The sequence below is a fragment of the Gouania willdenowi genome, chromosome 8 (genome assembly GCF_900634775.1).
Source record: "Gouania willdenowi chromosome 8, fGouWil2.1, whole genome shotgun sequence".
Classification (NCBI taxonomy): domain Eukaryota; kingdom Metazoa; phylum Chordata; class Actinopteri; order Blenniiformes; family Gobiesocidae; genus Gouania; species Gouania willdenowi.
This window is the reverse complement of record NC_041051.1, coordinates 5,573,159-5,590,137: the sequence shown is the minus strand read 5'-3', so window position 1 is coordinate 5,590,137 and position 16,979 is coordinate 5,573,159. Positions and strand designations below refer to the sequence as shown.

The window sequence follows — 16,979 nt, the reverse complement described above, 5'->3', positions numbered from 1 at the left end:
ACTGGAAACCAGTGCCTAAGTATCCACCCCCTGGGATGATTTACCGTTTTAATGCTCTAATAAATAAATCAAGGCTAAAGAAACATGCTTCTACAACGTAATGTGAAATAAACAAAAACTACTGCTCAAGCTCTGTCAGGTCGTGCTGGTATCGGACATGAATAGCCTTTTTCAAGTCCAGACACAAATGTTCTATAGGACTGAGGTCTGAGCTTTGACACGGCCACAGAACATTTACCTGGTTGCCTTTTAGCCATTCCTGTGTAGTTTTTGCAGTATGCTTTAGAGCAGTGTCTTGCTGAAAAATAAAGTGTCTAATCGTACGGTTACCGTACGGGCAACCCCCAATGCTATTGGTACGTTTACCGAAGTAGGTTTAGGGTTAGTCACGTGACCTAAACTGGCCAATGAGGGGTGCTGCGTACAGATAGAATGTTGGTATATAACCGTACGGATAGCCGCTGCCTAAGATAACCTGTCTCCCAACACGTAGTTCTCTAATAGACTGAATAAGATCCCCACCCCCCACGATTGCAGTGTATTTTGCAGCATTCATTTTTCCCTCTATCATTACGAGTCTTCCAGGGCCAGTGGCTGACAAACATCCCCACAGCATGATGCTGCCACCACCATGTTTCACAGTAGGGATGGTGTGTTTTTGGTGATGTGCAGTGCTTGGTTTCTTGCCAAACATAACGTCTTGTCTGATGGCCAAGAAGCTCAATTTTGGTCTCATCAGACCAAAAAAATCTTCCATTTGGCCATGGAGTTTTCCCGCACGCTTTTGGTAAACTCTAGTCGAGATCTAATAGTTTTCTTCCCTTTATCATTGCCACTATCCCATAAAGATGTTCAGTGCCTTAGAATGTTTTTTGTATCCATCCCCCGACTTGTGCGTACTTGGGATGTTCTTCTGTCTTCATGGTGTGAAGTTTGCCAGGAATATTGATCAACCAGTCACTGGGCCCTCCGGACACAGGTGTTTTATACCTCTATCACTTTAGACACACCCACACCACTCAGGTGATCCTCATTTCAATAATTGTGACACTTCATAGTTAGATGTACCACCATTGAATCAGACCATTAAATTTAAAAGGGGGTGGATAATTATGCTAACAATTATTTTTCTTTAGATATTTTTGTTAAATTCACATTATTTGTAGAAGCCTGTTACATTAAACAGTTATTTCCAAGAAATGTTTGTGTGAAAAAAGACTATTTTCTTATACATTGATTTATTTAGTAAACCAATAAAAGGGAAAATCATTCAAGGGTGTGAATACTTATGATAAGCACTGTATATACATTAAGACTTCACGTAGTGAGTCATGTTTTTTCTAAACACTATGGTGGAAAAAAAAGTAAATGTCCAAAATCAAGTGTAACTGTTTGATTTTTTCTACCCATGTGATGATAAAGATAAAGGATCCAGACTTTACATCTCTTTATTCAGATTCCTGGCAGACCTCATTTAACGTTTGGGCATTTTTACCATCAATACTTTAAATAATGTTTTCTACCTTGAGTTTAAAATAGCTCAAACCTGAATGTGGCACCTAAATCTAATTTCTCAGTATTTATAATATTTTAATTTTAGTCTGTATTTTAAATTATTATTCACACGGTCACTTTAACTGCTGTTTAATAAATGCACTCTGGCTGCTGCTTTAGATTATTTCATTGCCAATTTATCAACTAAAATCTTGGTAAAATGACCATCTCAGATAAGCGAGTGTGAGTATGTGTGTGTGGTGTGTGGGGGGAGATGTGTGTGTGTTTAACTGGATCCTGGAGACATTACTGTTGCATGTTCAGCAAAATGACAATAAAGCTGGATTTGATGCGGATTAAACTCAAAGCAGATCAAAGGATGATGCTTTTATAAATTATTTTAATTTGTTTAGTCCATTCAAAATCTGTGACATCAATGTCCTTGAATAAGTCAAATAGCAAAGCTGAACATAGAAAGACTATGTGTAACCAAAAGTGCACCCCAAGACTTTATTTATTTCAATAAGTGTCGTACTTGCAGGAAAGGTGGTGGAGTTGCTGCCATTTATAAATCAATATTTCAGTGCAAAGAAATAACATTTGGTGATTTTATCTCCTTTGAATATATGTCATTCTTACTGAAGGGTGATTCAAGAGTTCTGTTTTTAGTCGTTTATAGACCCCCAAAATATTCTGGAGAATTCATGGGTGAGTTTGTTGAACTACTGTCAGTTGTATGCACTGAATACAACTTTTTAATAATAACAGGTGACTTAAATATTTATGTAGACAATACTGCCAAAGAACTGTATGCTTTAATGGACATTTTTGGTCTTATACAACATGTGACTGGTCAGACACACACTCAAGGTCACACTTTGGATCTGGTTATCTCTAAAGGTGTTGATATCTCTGCTGTTGATGTAAGAGACTTAGCTCTATCTGATCATTTCTGTGTCTTTTTTTTAACTGAGAGACTGTAACATCTGTTCCCCCTAGTTATGTGTGTTCTGAAATTATTTCTAAAAATGTCAACAACTCTCGTACGTTGTTTTCTGTAATTGAAAAACTCACAACCCCCCCAGATCAGATAGCCCCTGAATTACTGTCAGCTGGAAAATGCAATGAATTTGCTGTATATTTCAATGAAAAAATACAATCAATAAGGTCAAACATCAGAACAAACCAGCAAAATCACAAAAAGCTTGAACAGCTTCAACCACTAAGTGATGTGTCAACTACAATGTTAGAGTTTATTACAGTGAACCCAAAAACAATAGAGGAGACTGTTCAGCAGCTGAATCCATCAACGTGTTGCCTTGACACAATACCCTCAAACTTCTTTAAAACTGTTGTAAAGTCAATTGTCACAGATTTGTGTCAGATAATTAACTGCTCATTCCAATCAGGCACCGTACCAAAATCCCTGAAAGTAGCTGCTGTGAAACCTCTGTTAAAAAACAAAACACTGGATGCCTCTATACTGGCTAACTATAGACCAATCAGCAACCTTCCATTCATGGCCAAGATCATTGAGAAGGTGGTCTTCAACCAACTGAGTCAATTCTTAACATTCAACAAAATATTTGATCAATTTCAATCAGGTTTTTGTTCTCATCATAGCACTGAAACTGCTCTGATCAAAGTGATCAATGACATAAGGTTGAACACTGATTCAGGAAAAGTATCTGTTCTCATTCTATTGGATCTAAGTGCTGCATTTGACACTGTAGATCATACAATTTTGTTGCACAGATTGCAAACATGGGTTGGACTAAATGGAAAAGTAATGCAATGGTTTAAGTTCTACTTGGAGGAGGGAAGCTATTTTGTAAGCATTGGAAACTTTGAATCTGACAGATTACCAATGTCCTGTGGGGTTCCTCAGGGCTCTGTTCTTGTACCTCTTCTGTTTAGCCTTTATATGCTTCCTTTAGGACAAATTTTACAGAACTGTAAGGTTGATTATTAGAGCTACGCAGATGACACACAACTATATCTATCACTGAACCCAGATGACTTTGGTCCCATTGAGGTGTTGTATGACTGTTTAGAAAAAGTAAACTGCTGGATGAGTGAAAACTTCCTTCAACTAAACCATGACAAGATGGAGGTGATCATCTTTGGTAACAAGGAAAAGAGGACTACTGTCAGCAAGTATCTGAGTCTCGATCTTTAAAAGCTAAAGACCAAGTCAAAAACCTTGGTGTTCTGATTGACTCAGATCTTACATTCAGATCAAATCTATCACAAAAACAGCTTCTACCACCTAAAGAACATCTCCAGAGTGAAAGGTTTAATGGCTCAGAAAGATCAGGAGAAACTGGTCCATGCTTTTATCTCCAGCAGACTGGACTATTGTAATGGTCTTCTGACAGGAATCCCCCAAAAGAGATACTGTGTTTAGTTGTTATGCTGCAAAGAAGCAGAACAAACTGCAGCAGAGCTGAAGTCAGCATCCAATGTGAGCATTTTTATATCAAAGTTAAAAGCACTTTTTTCTCTACTGCGTATGATTGAGAGTGAGATTTTTGGTCATGTTGTTGATGATTTTAAATGTTCATATTGATTTTAAGCTGTTGAATGTTTTATCATGTAAAGCACATTGAGTTGCCTTATGTATGAAATGCGCTATACAAATAAATTTGCCTTGCCTGTGCGCGCATGCAATCTCATATGTTAGGCTAACCTAGCATTAGCCTAACATTACAATTAGCCTAGCAATAACATTAAACCTAGCATTAGCTTAAACATTAGCAATAAGTCAAGAAGGTACAAATTATAAAAGTAAAAGCATAAATATTTGGAACTTTCTGATCGTTTTGATAGCTTATTTGTCAAAATTGGACAAACTCTGTAGGAGTTAACGACAGACAGAGAAAAACGAATAATATAGTATAATAATGAGGATGTCTCCTGCGTCCTCAATAATAATACACACACATTAAAATACATTCATGTATTTGTTTTATTTTAAAACAGATATTTCCAAAATCCGTAGTTCTAAAAAGGAAAGTGTGCTGTAATGGTTTAGGGGAGCAAACTGCTGCTGTGGTTTAGCTGGTAAATCAGGAACAGACAATAATACACGTGTGTTGTACAATAACGTCTGTGTCGCAGACCTTTTTTCTACTTTCTTTTCTCTTCCAGCTCTTTATCTTTGAGCATCAGTCGATAAACATCTTTATTTCCTGTTGAAATTCACAGCAAACGATAGAAAACTCATCCATTAGAAATCTAAAGAGTGAGATTATCATCAACAAGTCACAGTGTGACTCTGAGACGCAGCAGAAACCAGCACATATTTCTGCACTCGTTTTTCTTTTCCATTCCTCTCTTCTTCATCTTCCTCGTCTGAACTCTCCTCGTTTTCATATGATCGTTTCCCGTTTATGTTGCAGCTTGTTCCATTTTCTTTGCTCTTATTGGAGGAGGAAGCTTTCTTTGTGACACTGTCTTCATCATCCGCCTCTTCTTCACTCTCTACATTTTCTTCTTCCTCTCCACTGCCATCTTCATCATTTTTCCTATCCTCACTGCCATCATGTTTTCTCTCCTTATCGATTACAAAGAAATGCTGGCTTGGTCCTTGAGGAGATGTATCCATCTCTTCTTCTTGGTCCAGGCTGTGGAGGAAACAAATCAATGCCATGAAATCATTATTATAGATAAATATGAGGAGGATTTACTGTAATAATAGTGAAACCATGACTAATTTTGTCTTCACTACTGAGTCTGTTTTTTCTTTAAGTTCAATAAAAATTCAAATGTTTGAATAATATTTTAAGGTTTAATTTATTCATTTACAAACTGTTTTTCAGGAACATTACTTTGATCTTCTGTACGGTATCAGGAAAACCTCTGTCATAATCTAACCAAACGTCGTCAGATGAAACGGCATCAGGCTTCAAAATAAAAGTCATCAGACTAAATGGCTGTGGTGTCACGTACTGAGTTTACCTCTGTACTGAGATTATAACTCTAACCCTAACATAAACAAATAAAACACGTTTGTTCACTTTGAAAACAAAAATAAACAAATTCATTTTCCGGTAGTGCGCGCATGCGCATATGCAATCTCAGTACGATGTGCACTCAGTACATGACACCGGGCCATAAAACACAACATGACATATTTTGAAGAAATCAGAAATACACATGACGTCATCAATACGTGACGCTCCGGCTACAAGTGTAAATTGAAAACTGTTATTTTCTATTTATTTTTTAAAGTTTAAGAACTTAAGATATATCAGCGTATTGTTTGATTAATAAATACATAATTAAACGAAACATTGATACATCTTACATCCTTTTTTTTAAATAAAGGAAAGAACGGCTTTTTAACTTACTTAATACTTAGCCATGTGTACTTCCGGTTCCTTCAAAATAAAATGCCATGTCATGTTTTATGGCCTGAGGCCGTCGAGTCTGATGACTTTTAATTTGAAACCTGAGAATGTTTCATTTGACAAAGGTTTTGCTGAGTCATGAGTCCATCTGGTCTGATAAATGACAGAGGTTTTTCTGATACCTCACTCTTAGACCTGAGGATGCTTTAAAATGTACACCATATTCCCAACATGTTTTGACTGTCAACTGCCAGTCTTCTTCAGAGGCATCTGCTGATCGAGTAATATCGTAATAATATGTAAAAAAAAAAAAACAAACAAAAAAAACACTTGTCTGAATTAAGGAAACCTTAACATATTATTGAAAATTAATTTGCTGGAATTATTACGTGGAAGTCAAGGACAGATCAAAGCTATCAGCAGACGCCTGTGAAGAAGACTAGCAGTTGACAGTCATAACATGTCAGGAGATCAAAGTAAATTCCCTGAAAAACAGTTAACAGTTTTAATTTGTTGCCTTTGTTTAGAGTAAACAACTTCTTTATTTGGGTCAATGAAAGTCAGAGATGAACCATCTGTGCATGGATGTCTTAGTGTTGGACGTGTTTTCATTATGCTTTAAGGCACCTGTGTCAAACTCAAGGCCCGTGGGCCAAATCTGGCCCTTTAGACCATCCAATTTGGCTCAACAATATTTGGAAAACCACAATTTTGCCATGTGTTTCTCACGACTGCAGTCATTTTAAATCTCTGATTGTTCAAAGGACTCAATTTTCCTTAAATGATTTTTCATAATTTCCTAAAATGAATTACAAATTAAGTAAGTAATTTATTTATAAAGCGCTTTTTGCAGATAAAATCACAAAGTGCTGTACAGAGCTGTGGTGAAAATGCAACATCATAATAGAATAAAAAAAACATAGGTGCATGTACAACATAAGAGCAGCAACATAAATGGATAATAACAATTTAAAATCCAGTAAACTAAAAGCGTTTCTGAAAAGCATCTTCAACAGTTTCTTAAAAGTGTCCACACAGTTGAGCTCCCTGAGAGACTGGTGCAGGTTATTCCAGAGTCTGGGAGCTACAGCCTGGAAGACCAGGTCTCCTCGGGTTTTAAATTTCGTTTTTGGGGTCTTTAGGAGACACTGGTCTCACCCTGATGTGTAGAGGCACAACAAGCCTGTGATATATTGAGGGACCAGGCCATGTAACGCTCGGAAAGTCAGAACAAAGATTATATATTCTATTCAAAACTTAACTGGAAGCCAGTGCAAAGTAGAAAGAATGGGGGTAATGTGGGATGTTCTAGAAGCACCAGTTAAAAGTCTGGCAGCAGCGTTCTGTCTGATCTGGAGTCTGTTTAGGGTCGACTTATTAAAACAAGTAAAAACAGAATTACAATAATCAATGTGTGATTATATAAACGTGTGTATGACCAGTTCCAGATCTGTTTTTGATAATAGATTCCTCCCTTTAGAGATATTTTTGAGGTGGTAAAAACAGTTTTTAGTCAATTGACGACAGTGACCCTCCAGAAACATTAGCAAACAAAGTTCTACATGATCAAGCTCCTGTGTACCTTAAAGATCTGTTAGTGCCCTATCGCCCAGGCAGAACACACAGTTTGCTGGTCTTCTTTAAGTTCCTAAAGTGTCTAGAACAGGAATGGGCAATTGTTTTTTACGTGGGGCCACATGAGAACAAGAAAATATTATGGAAGGCCAGACCAAAACTGAACTAAAATCTGCATAACATTAATTGAGTTTCTTTATATAAAGCAGTAAATAGCATTGTTTTGATAAGCTAGAAAGACTGGTAACATGGGCAGTCACCCATCATGCAAATTAATACAAGGCTTATATAGACCCATTTCGTGTGACGTATGCATACTAAATTAGGTGCATGCGCACAGGCTTGGTGCAAAACAACCGGAGAACTGCTGAGGTAATGGTGCACAGGAGCGGACGGAGCGCTGTCTCAGTCTGGATCCAGTAAAAAGTGACCATAAAAAGCTGTAAATGAACTGATATGCAGACGTGGAACAGTGAGGAGACTTAATGTAGAGATAGAAACTGATCAAAATACACAGAAATACATGAAAACCTTTGTTAACAGAAGTGCAGCAGCCCACCTACCTGCCTGTTCATAACAGTTATAAACATCTAGAGACTTAATGCTCTTAGGTTTTCTTTTTCGTTTATACACTGGGTTTTTCTATCAGATATCTATAAATGTCTGGTCATTGAACATCAGGCCAGGAGCGCACAGTGGATGATTACTTGTTTTCAGGAATGCTGCATGGGTCCCAAACTCTTTCACCTGTACTTAAAGTGAGTTTCCTTAAATAAAGCTTTCTACATACTACGTAATATTAAGAGCCTTAACAGTGGTTCATTCACTGCCATTTTTCAATTTTTGAAGCGTGGTTCAACAACAACATGATTTCTGCACAGAGTATGCGCGCGCACGTCAGCCACGTGTTACGCTCATTCACTAAGTTAAAATTTATTAAAAACCAGTTGAGGAGCACAGTGGGACAGGAGAGACTGAGTGGACTTGTCATGTTGTTCATAGAGAATGAGACAGCAAAGAAAATGGACGAGTTCACGGAGCGCAAGTCTCGTCGTATGCCCTTCAAATAGTGGTGAGTATGCCTATAGTACTTCATATTTAAATAGTGTTTGTGAACATGTGGGCCGCTGTGCCAGTTTTACTAAACTTTATATCTACTGATACAGGCTCTGAGTTGATATAGTTAAAGTGGGTGTCAAAATAAATCAGTCGCTATCCGTGGTGCTGAGATGCTTTCAATTTATGTTAGTGACCATCCTAATGTTTTTGTTGTTCTCTTGTTTTGTTATACTTCATGTCCGTTTGATGGACTTCAAAATGACATAGTCGCTCTCCATGGTGGAGAAGCTTGTAAGCCCCACTGTTGTGCGGGCATGTGTATGTTGTAAAATGATGTTATTATGAGCTTTATTATTTGGGTTGCTGAAGGATTGCCAGAAGAAACATCAACCACAAACTCTTTATTTTACTTATTTTATCTTATAACATTGTTTATACATTGCTTAAGGCCTTCAGTATATAGGACATGAAGAGCCAACTCAAATGAGTGCGCGTACGTGTCAACATTGCACCGAAAGTGCGTGAGGTGTTTTCAGAGCACTTTTGCAATGTTATGAGTCTGCTGTTGCTTGCTCTCTTTCTATGTAAATCAACACCATTGTGGAAAGTCCCTTTGTAAGGTATAGTTAAGGTACTGGTCTGTTGCAGAACAGACTGATTTAGAACTCAACTTGAAAATTATACTTAGGATTTTATTTTATTTATTTTATTTTTTCTTGTCTTCACATGCTGTCAAAGGTCAACACTACAAGGAGTGCAATCTTTTTTAGACAGCAATGCATTTTTTTGTTTGTTATTGCAATTAAATAAATTGCATTATTTTATTGCATAATTGTGACCATCACCAGCCCTCCCTAAGGAAGGGTAAGAAACACTTTATTAAAGGGAGAATATAAAAAGAGAGGGCAGTGTTACACCTAGGTGAGGGGGTGGGGGAGGTGGAGGGGGAAGAGAGCAGGGAGGAGCGATTCAAGGTAGAGAAATGGACGGGTGGGGAGGAGTTGATTACTGTAAAGTGAGAGTGAGATGTGAAGTTGTAGGCATGAGGCTTAACTATAATGGTGGTGGCTGTGGGCAGAGGGAAGGATTGAGTGGTAATACCTGAAACAGGTATTTTGGATCAACGTGTTTAAAGTTAAGCCCACTACAAGTTTTATCTCACAGTCCAAGGCATGCTAGTGCATCATAGACCGACGTATGTGCAAGATACTGCTACTGTAAACCCAAGCTCCGCCCCGGACTCGAGGGCGCAGCCAGAATAGCAGAAAGAGCGGGGGCCAGGGAGGCCAAGCAACCCCTCCCCGGCCGAGCAGCCCCCCAGACGCCCCAAGACACCAAGCCGAGAGGCAGCCACTGCCCCCCACATACACACCCGAGAAAGCACCCAGAAGCCGAGGAGCCAGCGCACTCTGCCACCGCCCCCAACCCCAAGGCCCCCCACCGACATCCACCCCACCACCCCCACTCCCGCATCCAATCCCCCGAGGGGAGGGCCCAGAGAGCCCCCCGCCCGAGACCCCAGCAGAGGGGCCAAGGCCCAGGCCCAGCAGACGGCCAGAGCCGCCACGAACGGGCAGCCGGCGGGCACCCGTCAGTGGGCCCAGAGCCAGCAGGGTCCGGACCCCAGGCCAGAAGGATCCGGAATAGAAGCAGCACCGGGAGCAGCACGTCCGAGGTCAACGACCACACCCCCGGCCGCCTTGGGCAACGAGGGGACGCTGCACCGCCAGCCCCCAGGCGCACCGACCCAGCCCCCCAGAGCACCCCAGGTCACCCTTTTTTGACACCGCCAGCGCGATGCGCCTCAGTTATTGCTAAAGTCCCCCCGCCGCCCCACCCACCCCCAAGGGCCCAGCCAGATCGCCACACCGGCATGCGGCGCGCGCAAACCAGAGGCGGTTCTCTGGGTACCGCCCAAGCAGGGGCCACCCCACGTTGCACCCACTGGTATGCAAGAGCGAGGCCCGCACCACCCACCCCGGAAGACCCCCGCCAGGACCGGCCAAGCCCGTCGGTCCCCAAGAGCACCCCCCCGGGACCGGAAACCCCCAAGGGCAAAGCCCCCCCCTGCAACCCAGCCCACGAACCAGCCACAGTCAAGCAGGACCGCACAGCCCCAGACGACGCAAGGACAGCGGCCCAGGCCCTGCCGCCCACCGGACAGCGCAAGCCACAGGGCAATGCCACCCACCGCCGCGCGAGCGACCGGCGGCCACCACCGCAGGAAGGAGGCACTCCAACGGCACCCACCCAGTGCGGAACAGCAGTCCCCAACTAAGGGCGCCCCGGACCCGCCCACCGATCCGCAGATAGCAGGACAGACCTACCAGGCAGCAGACGGCAACTGCAACCACCGGAACAGCTAGTGCCGCCCCCCAGCAAACAGCACCAAGCTGGTCAACATGCCCAGGTTTCAGTTAAACTTCTTTGTGCAGTTACAATGTCTCCTGCAGTGGAAAATACTTTCCTGCTCAAATAAAGGTAAAAAAAAAGAATAATAATAATAATTAAAAAAAAATCTATACTATAATTTTTTTTCTAAATGAAAAAAAAAAAATCGATATGTATGCATTAAGAATCGATCCAAGAATGGCACGACGTAATATCGCAATATATCGCTGAATCAATTTTTTTCAACACCCCTAATGGACTCTACATTTTTCTTAAGCGCACTGAGATGACTTTGTTGTAATGTGCACTATATAGATAAAATTGAATTGAGTTGATCCTACCTGGAATCTTCTCCAACAACTCTCATTTTCTGCCACATGTAGTTTAAAAACATGGACGCCTGCAGCAGGTTTCCAATCCTCTGCATGTGTCTCTCTGTGGGAAGAAGTTATAGAAGTCTGAATTTCTACAGAATGGCCTTTATGTGATCAGGCTTTAGTATTAAAGTTGTCAAACATTTCATTCAGATTTAGATTCAGTTGCTCTCCTGCTGACCTGTGTATGGGATCAGGCCCTCCAGGTGTGTGCGTGCTCCCTGAAACTGCAGCAGCTCTTCTGGCGGAAGGTGTTTGAGGAGAACCTGGAGGACGCCCTGAGCGTCCAGGCAGTTCCTGGCGTTGGTGTTCCACATGGCGCAATAACGTAGGAGAGACTCTGAGGGTAACAGGAACACAGTCATGACTCAGCAGTGGGTCAAACCCGTTCTTTACACCGTTCAGGAAAAGAACTGGGTTTCATAGTGACTCACTGTGTTCCTAAGAGAACAACATGTTGAAAGGTTTCTATTAGCATCATAATAAAGGCCTCACAATAAGACGTCTTCATCAAAGCATTATGTTTATATCACCTTTAGGCTTGTACATCTCTTTGGGATAGATTTGATACGCAACAAGATACACTGGTTACGATTCCATTCAAAAACGATATAATTGAAAAACAGAACGATTAGATAAAATTCGATGCAGTGTACAAACAATACGATTTGATTCTATTTTTAATATTTGTTGTTGTAGACATTAATCATGCATTTGAATAAATAAGCCAGTTCTATAAAAGGTGACATTCTTACAGTATTTTATTATATAGTATCAAATTTGCAAAAGACCACATATCATATATCCAAGTAAAAAGACAAACAACAACAGAATCACAATTTTAAGACATCCGTTACATGTCAACAGCATCTGTGTTGTCTTGTTGCATGCTGGGTAATATTTGTTGTGCTACCAATGTACTCCAGAGCACTGTACTCTGCACAACCTTCTTGTCTATTTAATACAGGCGATCTGCTCGGATGCTCCTGTCTTTACCTGAGGACCCCTGCAGCCATTTAGCTGCCCTGAGGCTGCCTGTGTGCACCGTCCAATGTAAACAGTGTAGCTTCAACCAGAAGTAGCGGCACATGAAGCTGCTCATCAGTCATGTTTGTAACTCGCAACGGATCATTCTACATGCACGCGCATGGATGTGAATACGTCGAGTTAAAACAAGGCTTAAAGTAACACTGGCTTCATTCTGGCCGTACAGGTTCGGGCCGTGTTCTCTCAGGCCGGGTCTTCTTTTTTCGGCACGATTAAAGCTCTATTGTGTGCGTCATCCCCGTGCGTGTGTTCCATCATTACTGCAGGTCCCACATAATACCTAATTTAAACTTAAAAAGCGCATCTTGGAATCAGTCTTTTTAATAAAATGTTATTACTTATCTATACAGTGTGTGTGAGCATTTATTAGTGGAGGATCTATAAATAGGGCCCTATAAAATCCGCGTTAACGAAATCGCGGACGGAATCACGGAATCGACCAATAAAAACGTTTACACGTGGAAATGGACAAATAAGGCATGAAATGCCGTCACCGTGGTGCAAAGAACGTTTTTTATGGGGAAATGTTTCCGGGGACTGCTTATTACTGCTTATTGCACCACCCTCTCTCCTCCTGTCCTGGCTGCATTAAACTTAAACAACCACAAACACCCTCTAAAACAACGCAAATCATCACTGACTCCTAAATATAGAACCTCTAGTGCCAGTTTAACTTGGCTGTGCCTGTGAAGCTCTGACCGTGTTTCGTGTGCGCAACAGCGCTCCGTGAGAAAGTGATCAGCTTTAATCATCTTTACCTGCTCCGTGTTAGAACTGTTATGCCTGGCTAACTAAGAATAACTCAGTCCGTGCTGTCCTTTAGGTCTTTTTATTCCAGCTTTTTGTTTGTATTTCTTAGGTTCACATTCACAGTAAGCAAGCTACTGTACCTCAAGTGCAACCATTTCAGTGGGAACTTCCGGTTTAAAAAAATAAAAGTCCGTTGGAGCAACGTTATTAGAATGTTACATTGTAACATCTCACAAGAGCTACAGTAAAATGCATGTTGAAATAATGAATTAATAAAAAATTAACTAATGAAACACAATAATAAAAACAATCAAAGTTTATACTTTTTTTTTTTTTTTTTAATTAAGCAATGAAAAATGTAATATTTTTTTCTATTTAGAGAGTACATGGCTTATTAGCCAGAACATTGTTTTGTTTTGTTGTTTTCCTAAAAAAGACGTTTTGTTTTCTTTTGTTTTTTAATGTCAGTATATTGCATGGTGTTACTTTCATCCTGACTATGGGGGACAAAAGTAACAAAGTGTAACATCTAGTCAAAGTCAAATTCCACATTACACAGAAGATAGGATCATTTAAATTAGGTTAATTTAAACTAAGTTGATCAGAACTGAACCTGATCAGATCCAGTAAACCATTGATCCCTGAGAGAAAATCAGGTGACATTAATGCTCTTCTCATAAATCTTTATTTGACATATGGATTATTCTGATTTCTCCTTTTTAATTATTTATGACACTACAACTTATATCTACCTTTTAATTGTGTGTACTTTATTTTTGACATAAATTTTTGTTTAATTAAGAGTTTTTATTTATTTATTATTATTTATTTTGTTTCCTCACAGGAGTTAAAAACTAATATTTTCTTTAAAAAAATGGTAAATATTTCTAAACAAACGGAATTTAAAAAATTGAAGTGGAAAAAACAGAATTTGGAAAAAAATAAAACAGATTTTATAGGGCCCTATATATATATATACAGTATATGCCAAGGATGTGCAACTCTGTAACTACATTCATCAGCACCTATTCAACAAAAGCTGGAACAAAGATAAAAAAAAAAACTATAAAAACCACTACTTTAGCTTTACTTCACTAAATGTGGCACTCAGAGTTATAATTTTAAAATTCTCCACACCACGCTATCCTCCTATGTTTTGAAATGTTCCTGGTGAAAACCCTAATCCGCATGAATCGTTTCATCATCAGCCATGGCTCTCAGGTTGTTTTAGGGACTGATTCGTCAACCGATATCCGGTCCATGTCACTACAACCGGTTCATCTTAGGATTCATGGATGATTCGTATGGATTGAGGAGGCTGCTACCGATGTAGCCGTATCTCTGACTAGTCAAACCAGATACCCGGTCGTACCGGTTCATCATTCACACCCTAATTACCTCCTGTGTGTCTTTAATCACACAGAAGCCAAAATGAATTACTACACCACCTTTTTGATCAGTTCGCAGCTTCAGCACCGTCTTCTCCAACAGCTCACAGGTGTTTTCTCCCTGACGAATCGCTGCAAGAAAACAAAGATCAATCCAAAAAAAGTATTAAACAGAATAATCTTTGTTTATCACAGAGGAAAGGGGCATATATTTGAAGTAATGTTTTAACTAGGGATAAACCGATTAGGAGTGTGACGATATTTCGATACAGCGATATATTGTGATATTTTTTTTGCACGATCGATTATTGATATTGATATACTTTTTCTGCTTTTTCACTAAAATGTGCAGGTACGTCTTCACTGAAATTTTGTCACTGTTTGTTGAAGGAACCAATATATTATTTACTGGAATATTGCACTATAATGGTGTCACTGGTAAAATAGACCCTATTTTTTGTTTACAGAAAGCACTATTGGAGATACTTATTTGTTTACATTGTTATATTGACACTTATTTGAAGAAATGTTGCACTAAAATAGTGTCACTGTTCATAAAACACTTTCAATTTATTGTCTTTCAGGAATATAAAACAAAAATTTAATTTTTTCACTTAATCTTTTTTTTCTTGTTATGTCATAGATTATCGTAGATTGATTTCTGAACAAATTATCGACAATCGCAGCATCGTCATATCGTGAGATAATCGTTATCGTTGGATCGCATATCATATCGTGAAGTACAGAGGTTCTCACTTTTTTCCCATCAGCCTTAGCCCATCACCGATATGGACTACCGATTTTCTTGAGCCGATACTACTTTTGGTTCGAGTCTCAATTTTAAAAAAAGTAAAATGTATTGAAATTAACAAAGTTGAGGTAGAACGACAACAAGTAAAACATTTTTAACAAATATTAAAGAAAGTGTCTATTCGTACGGTTTCCGTGCGGACAACCCCCGGTTTGGTACGTTTACCGAAGTACACGTACATAACGTCTTAGGGTTAAGCTATAACCTTATATCACAACAATTTTTAGGGTTAGGTTTAGTCTTAGTCACCTGACCTAAACTGGCCAATGAGAGGCGATGCGCATGGATAGAATGTCGGTATATTGATACGGCAACTGTACGGATAGTCACTGCCAAAAACAGGTGATGTAGAACAAGAACAAGTACAAAATATTTCTTCTCTCTGTAAATACTGCAATGTGGATCGGCGAACGCAGCAGCACACATCGGCCGATGCTGATACACGTAAAAAATTTAAAAAAAATCAGCCCATAATATCGGTCTATAACTAATCTTAACAAGACATTTCAGAACAGAAAGTACATTCCCTACTGCCAAGGTGTGTGTGTGTGTGTGTGTGTGTGTGTGTGTGTGTGTGTGTTACCTTTGATGACAGTCAGCACGGTTTGAGGCTGGTCTAGAGCGATGGCCAGACCCAAAGCCTTCAGATACTTCTTCTCATGAAGCAGGTTGGACAACTCTTGTTGCCTTTAGGCGGGAAAAAACACACACACAATATTGTTTTAACAAACATGCAATACGCTCAGTTATTGTGTAAATACTAGGGATGGGCGATATAGACTAAAAAAAAAGCTATCCAGATAACTTCTGGAATTTATCATGATAACAATAAAAATTACAATAAATAAAAACAATAAATAAATAAAACAATTCCCAGCTTAAAGTGTAAACAGGTTCCTTACACACAAATAAATCAGAATACATCAACACTAGACATATTAAAAAAAAGTTACAATAGCTGCTGACTCAAAGAGCTCATGGGCTGATATTTTATGGAATATATTAGTGCACGTAGGTCACTATTAGTGTTATGTATTAGTGTTATTGTATAAAATTATTATTTCCTCATTTTTTTTTTTTTAAGCCCATGAAAAGCAAAAATAACTGCTGTGAAATTGTTTGTTTTATATCTGATAATGAGATACATAAAGTTATGATTGATAAATATAACTCTCTGATTTCCTATAATTAAACCAGATCAAGCGGATGATTTAATCATTCAGTATATTTAAGTGTAATAATCTCAATAGTTACATTCGTCTAATGGGACCAGCTTTGTCTGTGAACATGTGAAATATAATTAAAAAATAGTGCGTTTTACAAGTTGGGACGAATGAATAGTGACGTTAGTTTGATGCTAACATTTATGTCACACGAGGTGTGACATGTTCAGCTTCCATACAAGTGTTAAATCTGACCATAAACACTTCTTACTTGGTCTATTCCTTATTATCCAGTCTTTGTGTTAGCTTAGCTTAGTTAGCTTTATTTGAGTTTACAGTTCATAGGTGTTGCTGCAGGTTCTTTTGTCATTGTGTTTCTGGGAACTATGGGTGGATCTGGCAGAGATCATGAACACACCTATGGAACACACGCGTGGTGCCTCCTTCGTGTTTTGTCAGAAAGTGTGTGTGCGTGTGCGTGTTACTTGAGTATTTGATCCTCCTGTTTGGCCTGCTCCTCTGCCAGCTCCACTTCAGTCACATCCTACAATGAACAACAAACATTATCGCTTTGA

At 39.4% G+C, this 16,979-nt stretch overlaps 1 protein-coding gene across 1 annotated transcript in view; it reads right to left on the bottom strand.

Annotated features, from left to right (window-relative positions):
• Positions 1–4,444: 4,444 nt before the first annotated feature.
• tbl3 (transducin beta like 3) overlaps positions 4,445–16,979 on the bottom strand; it is a 37,602-nt gene continuing 25,067 nt past the window's right edge. Inside the window, exons 18-23 of the mRNA XM_028454307.1 lie at positions 16,890–16,948; positions 15,825–15,928; positions 14,491–14,562; positions 11,427–11,585; positions 11,213–11,306; positions 4,445–5,120 (exon numbers count right to left, since the gene is read on the bottom strand). Coding sequence (XP_028310108.1) covers positions 4,751–5,120; positions 11,213–11,306; positions 11,427–11,585; positions 14,491–14,562; positions 15,825–15,928; positions 16,890–16,948 — 858 coding nt within the window. The 3' untranslated portion in view covers positions 4,445–4,750. The remainder of the gene's footprint in view (positions 5,121–11,212; positions 11,307–11,426; positions 11,586–14,490; positions 14,563–15,824; positions 15,929–16,889; positions 16,949–16,979) is intronic.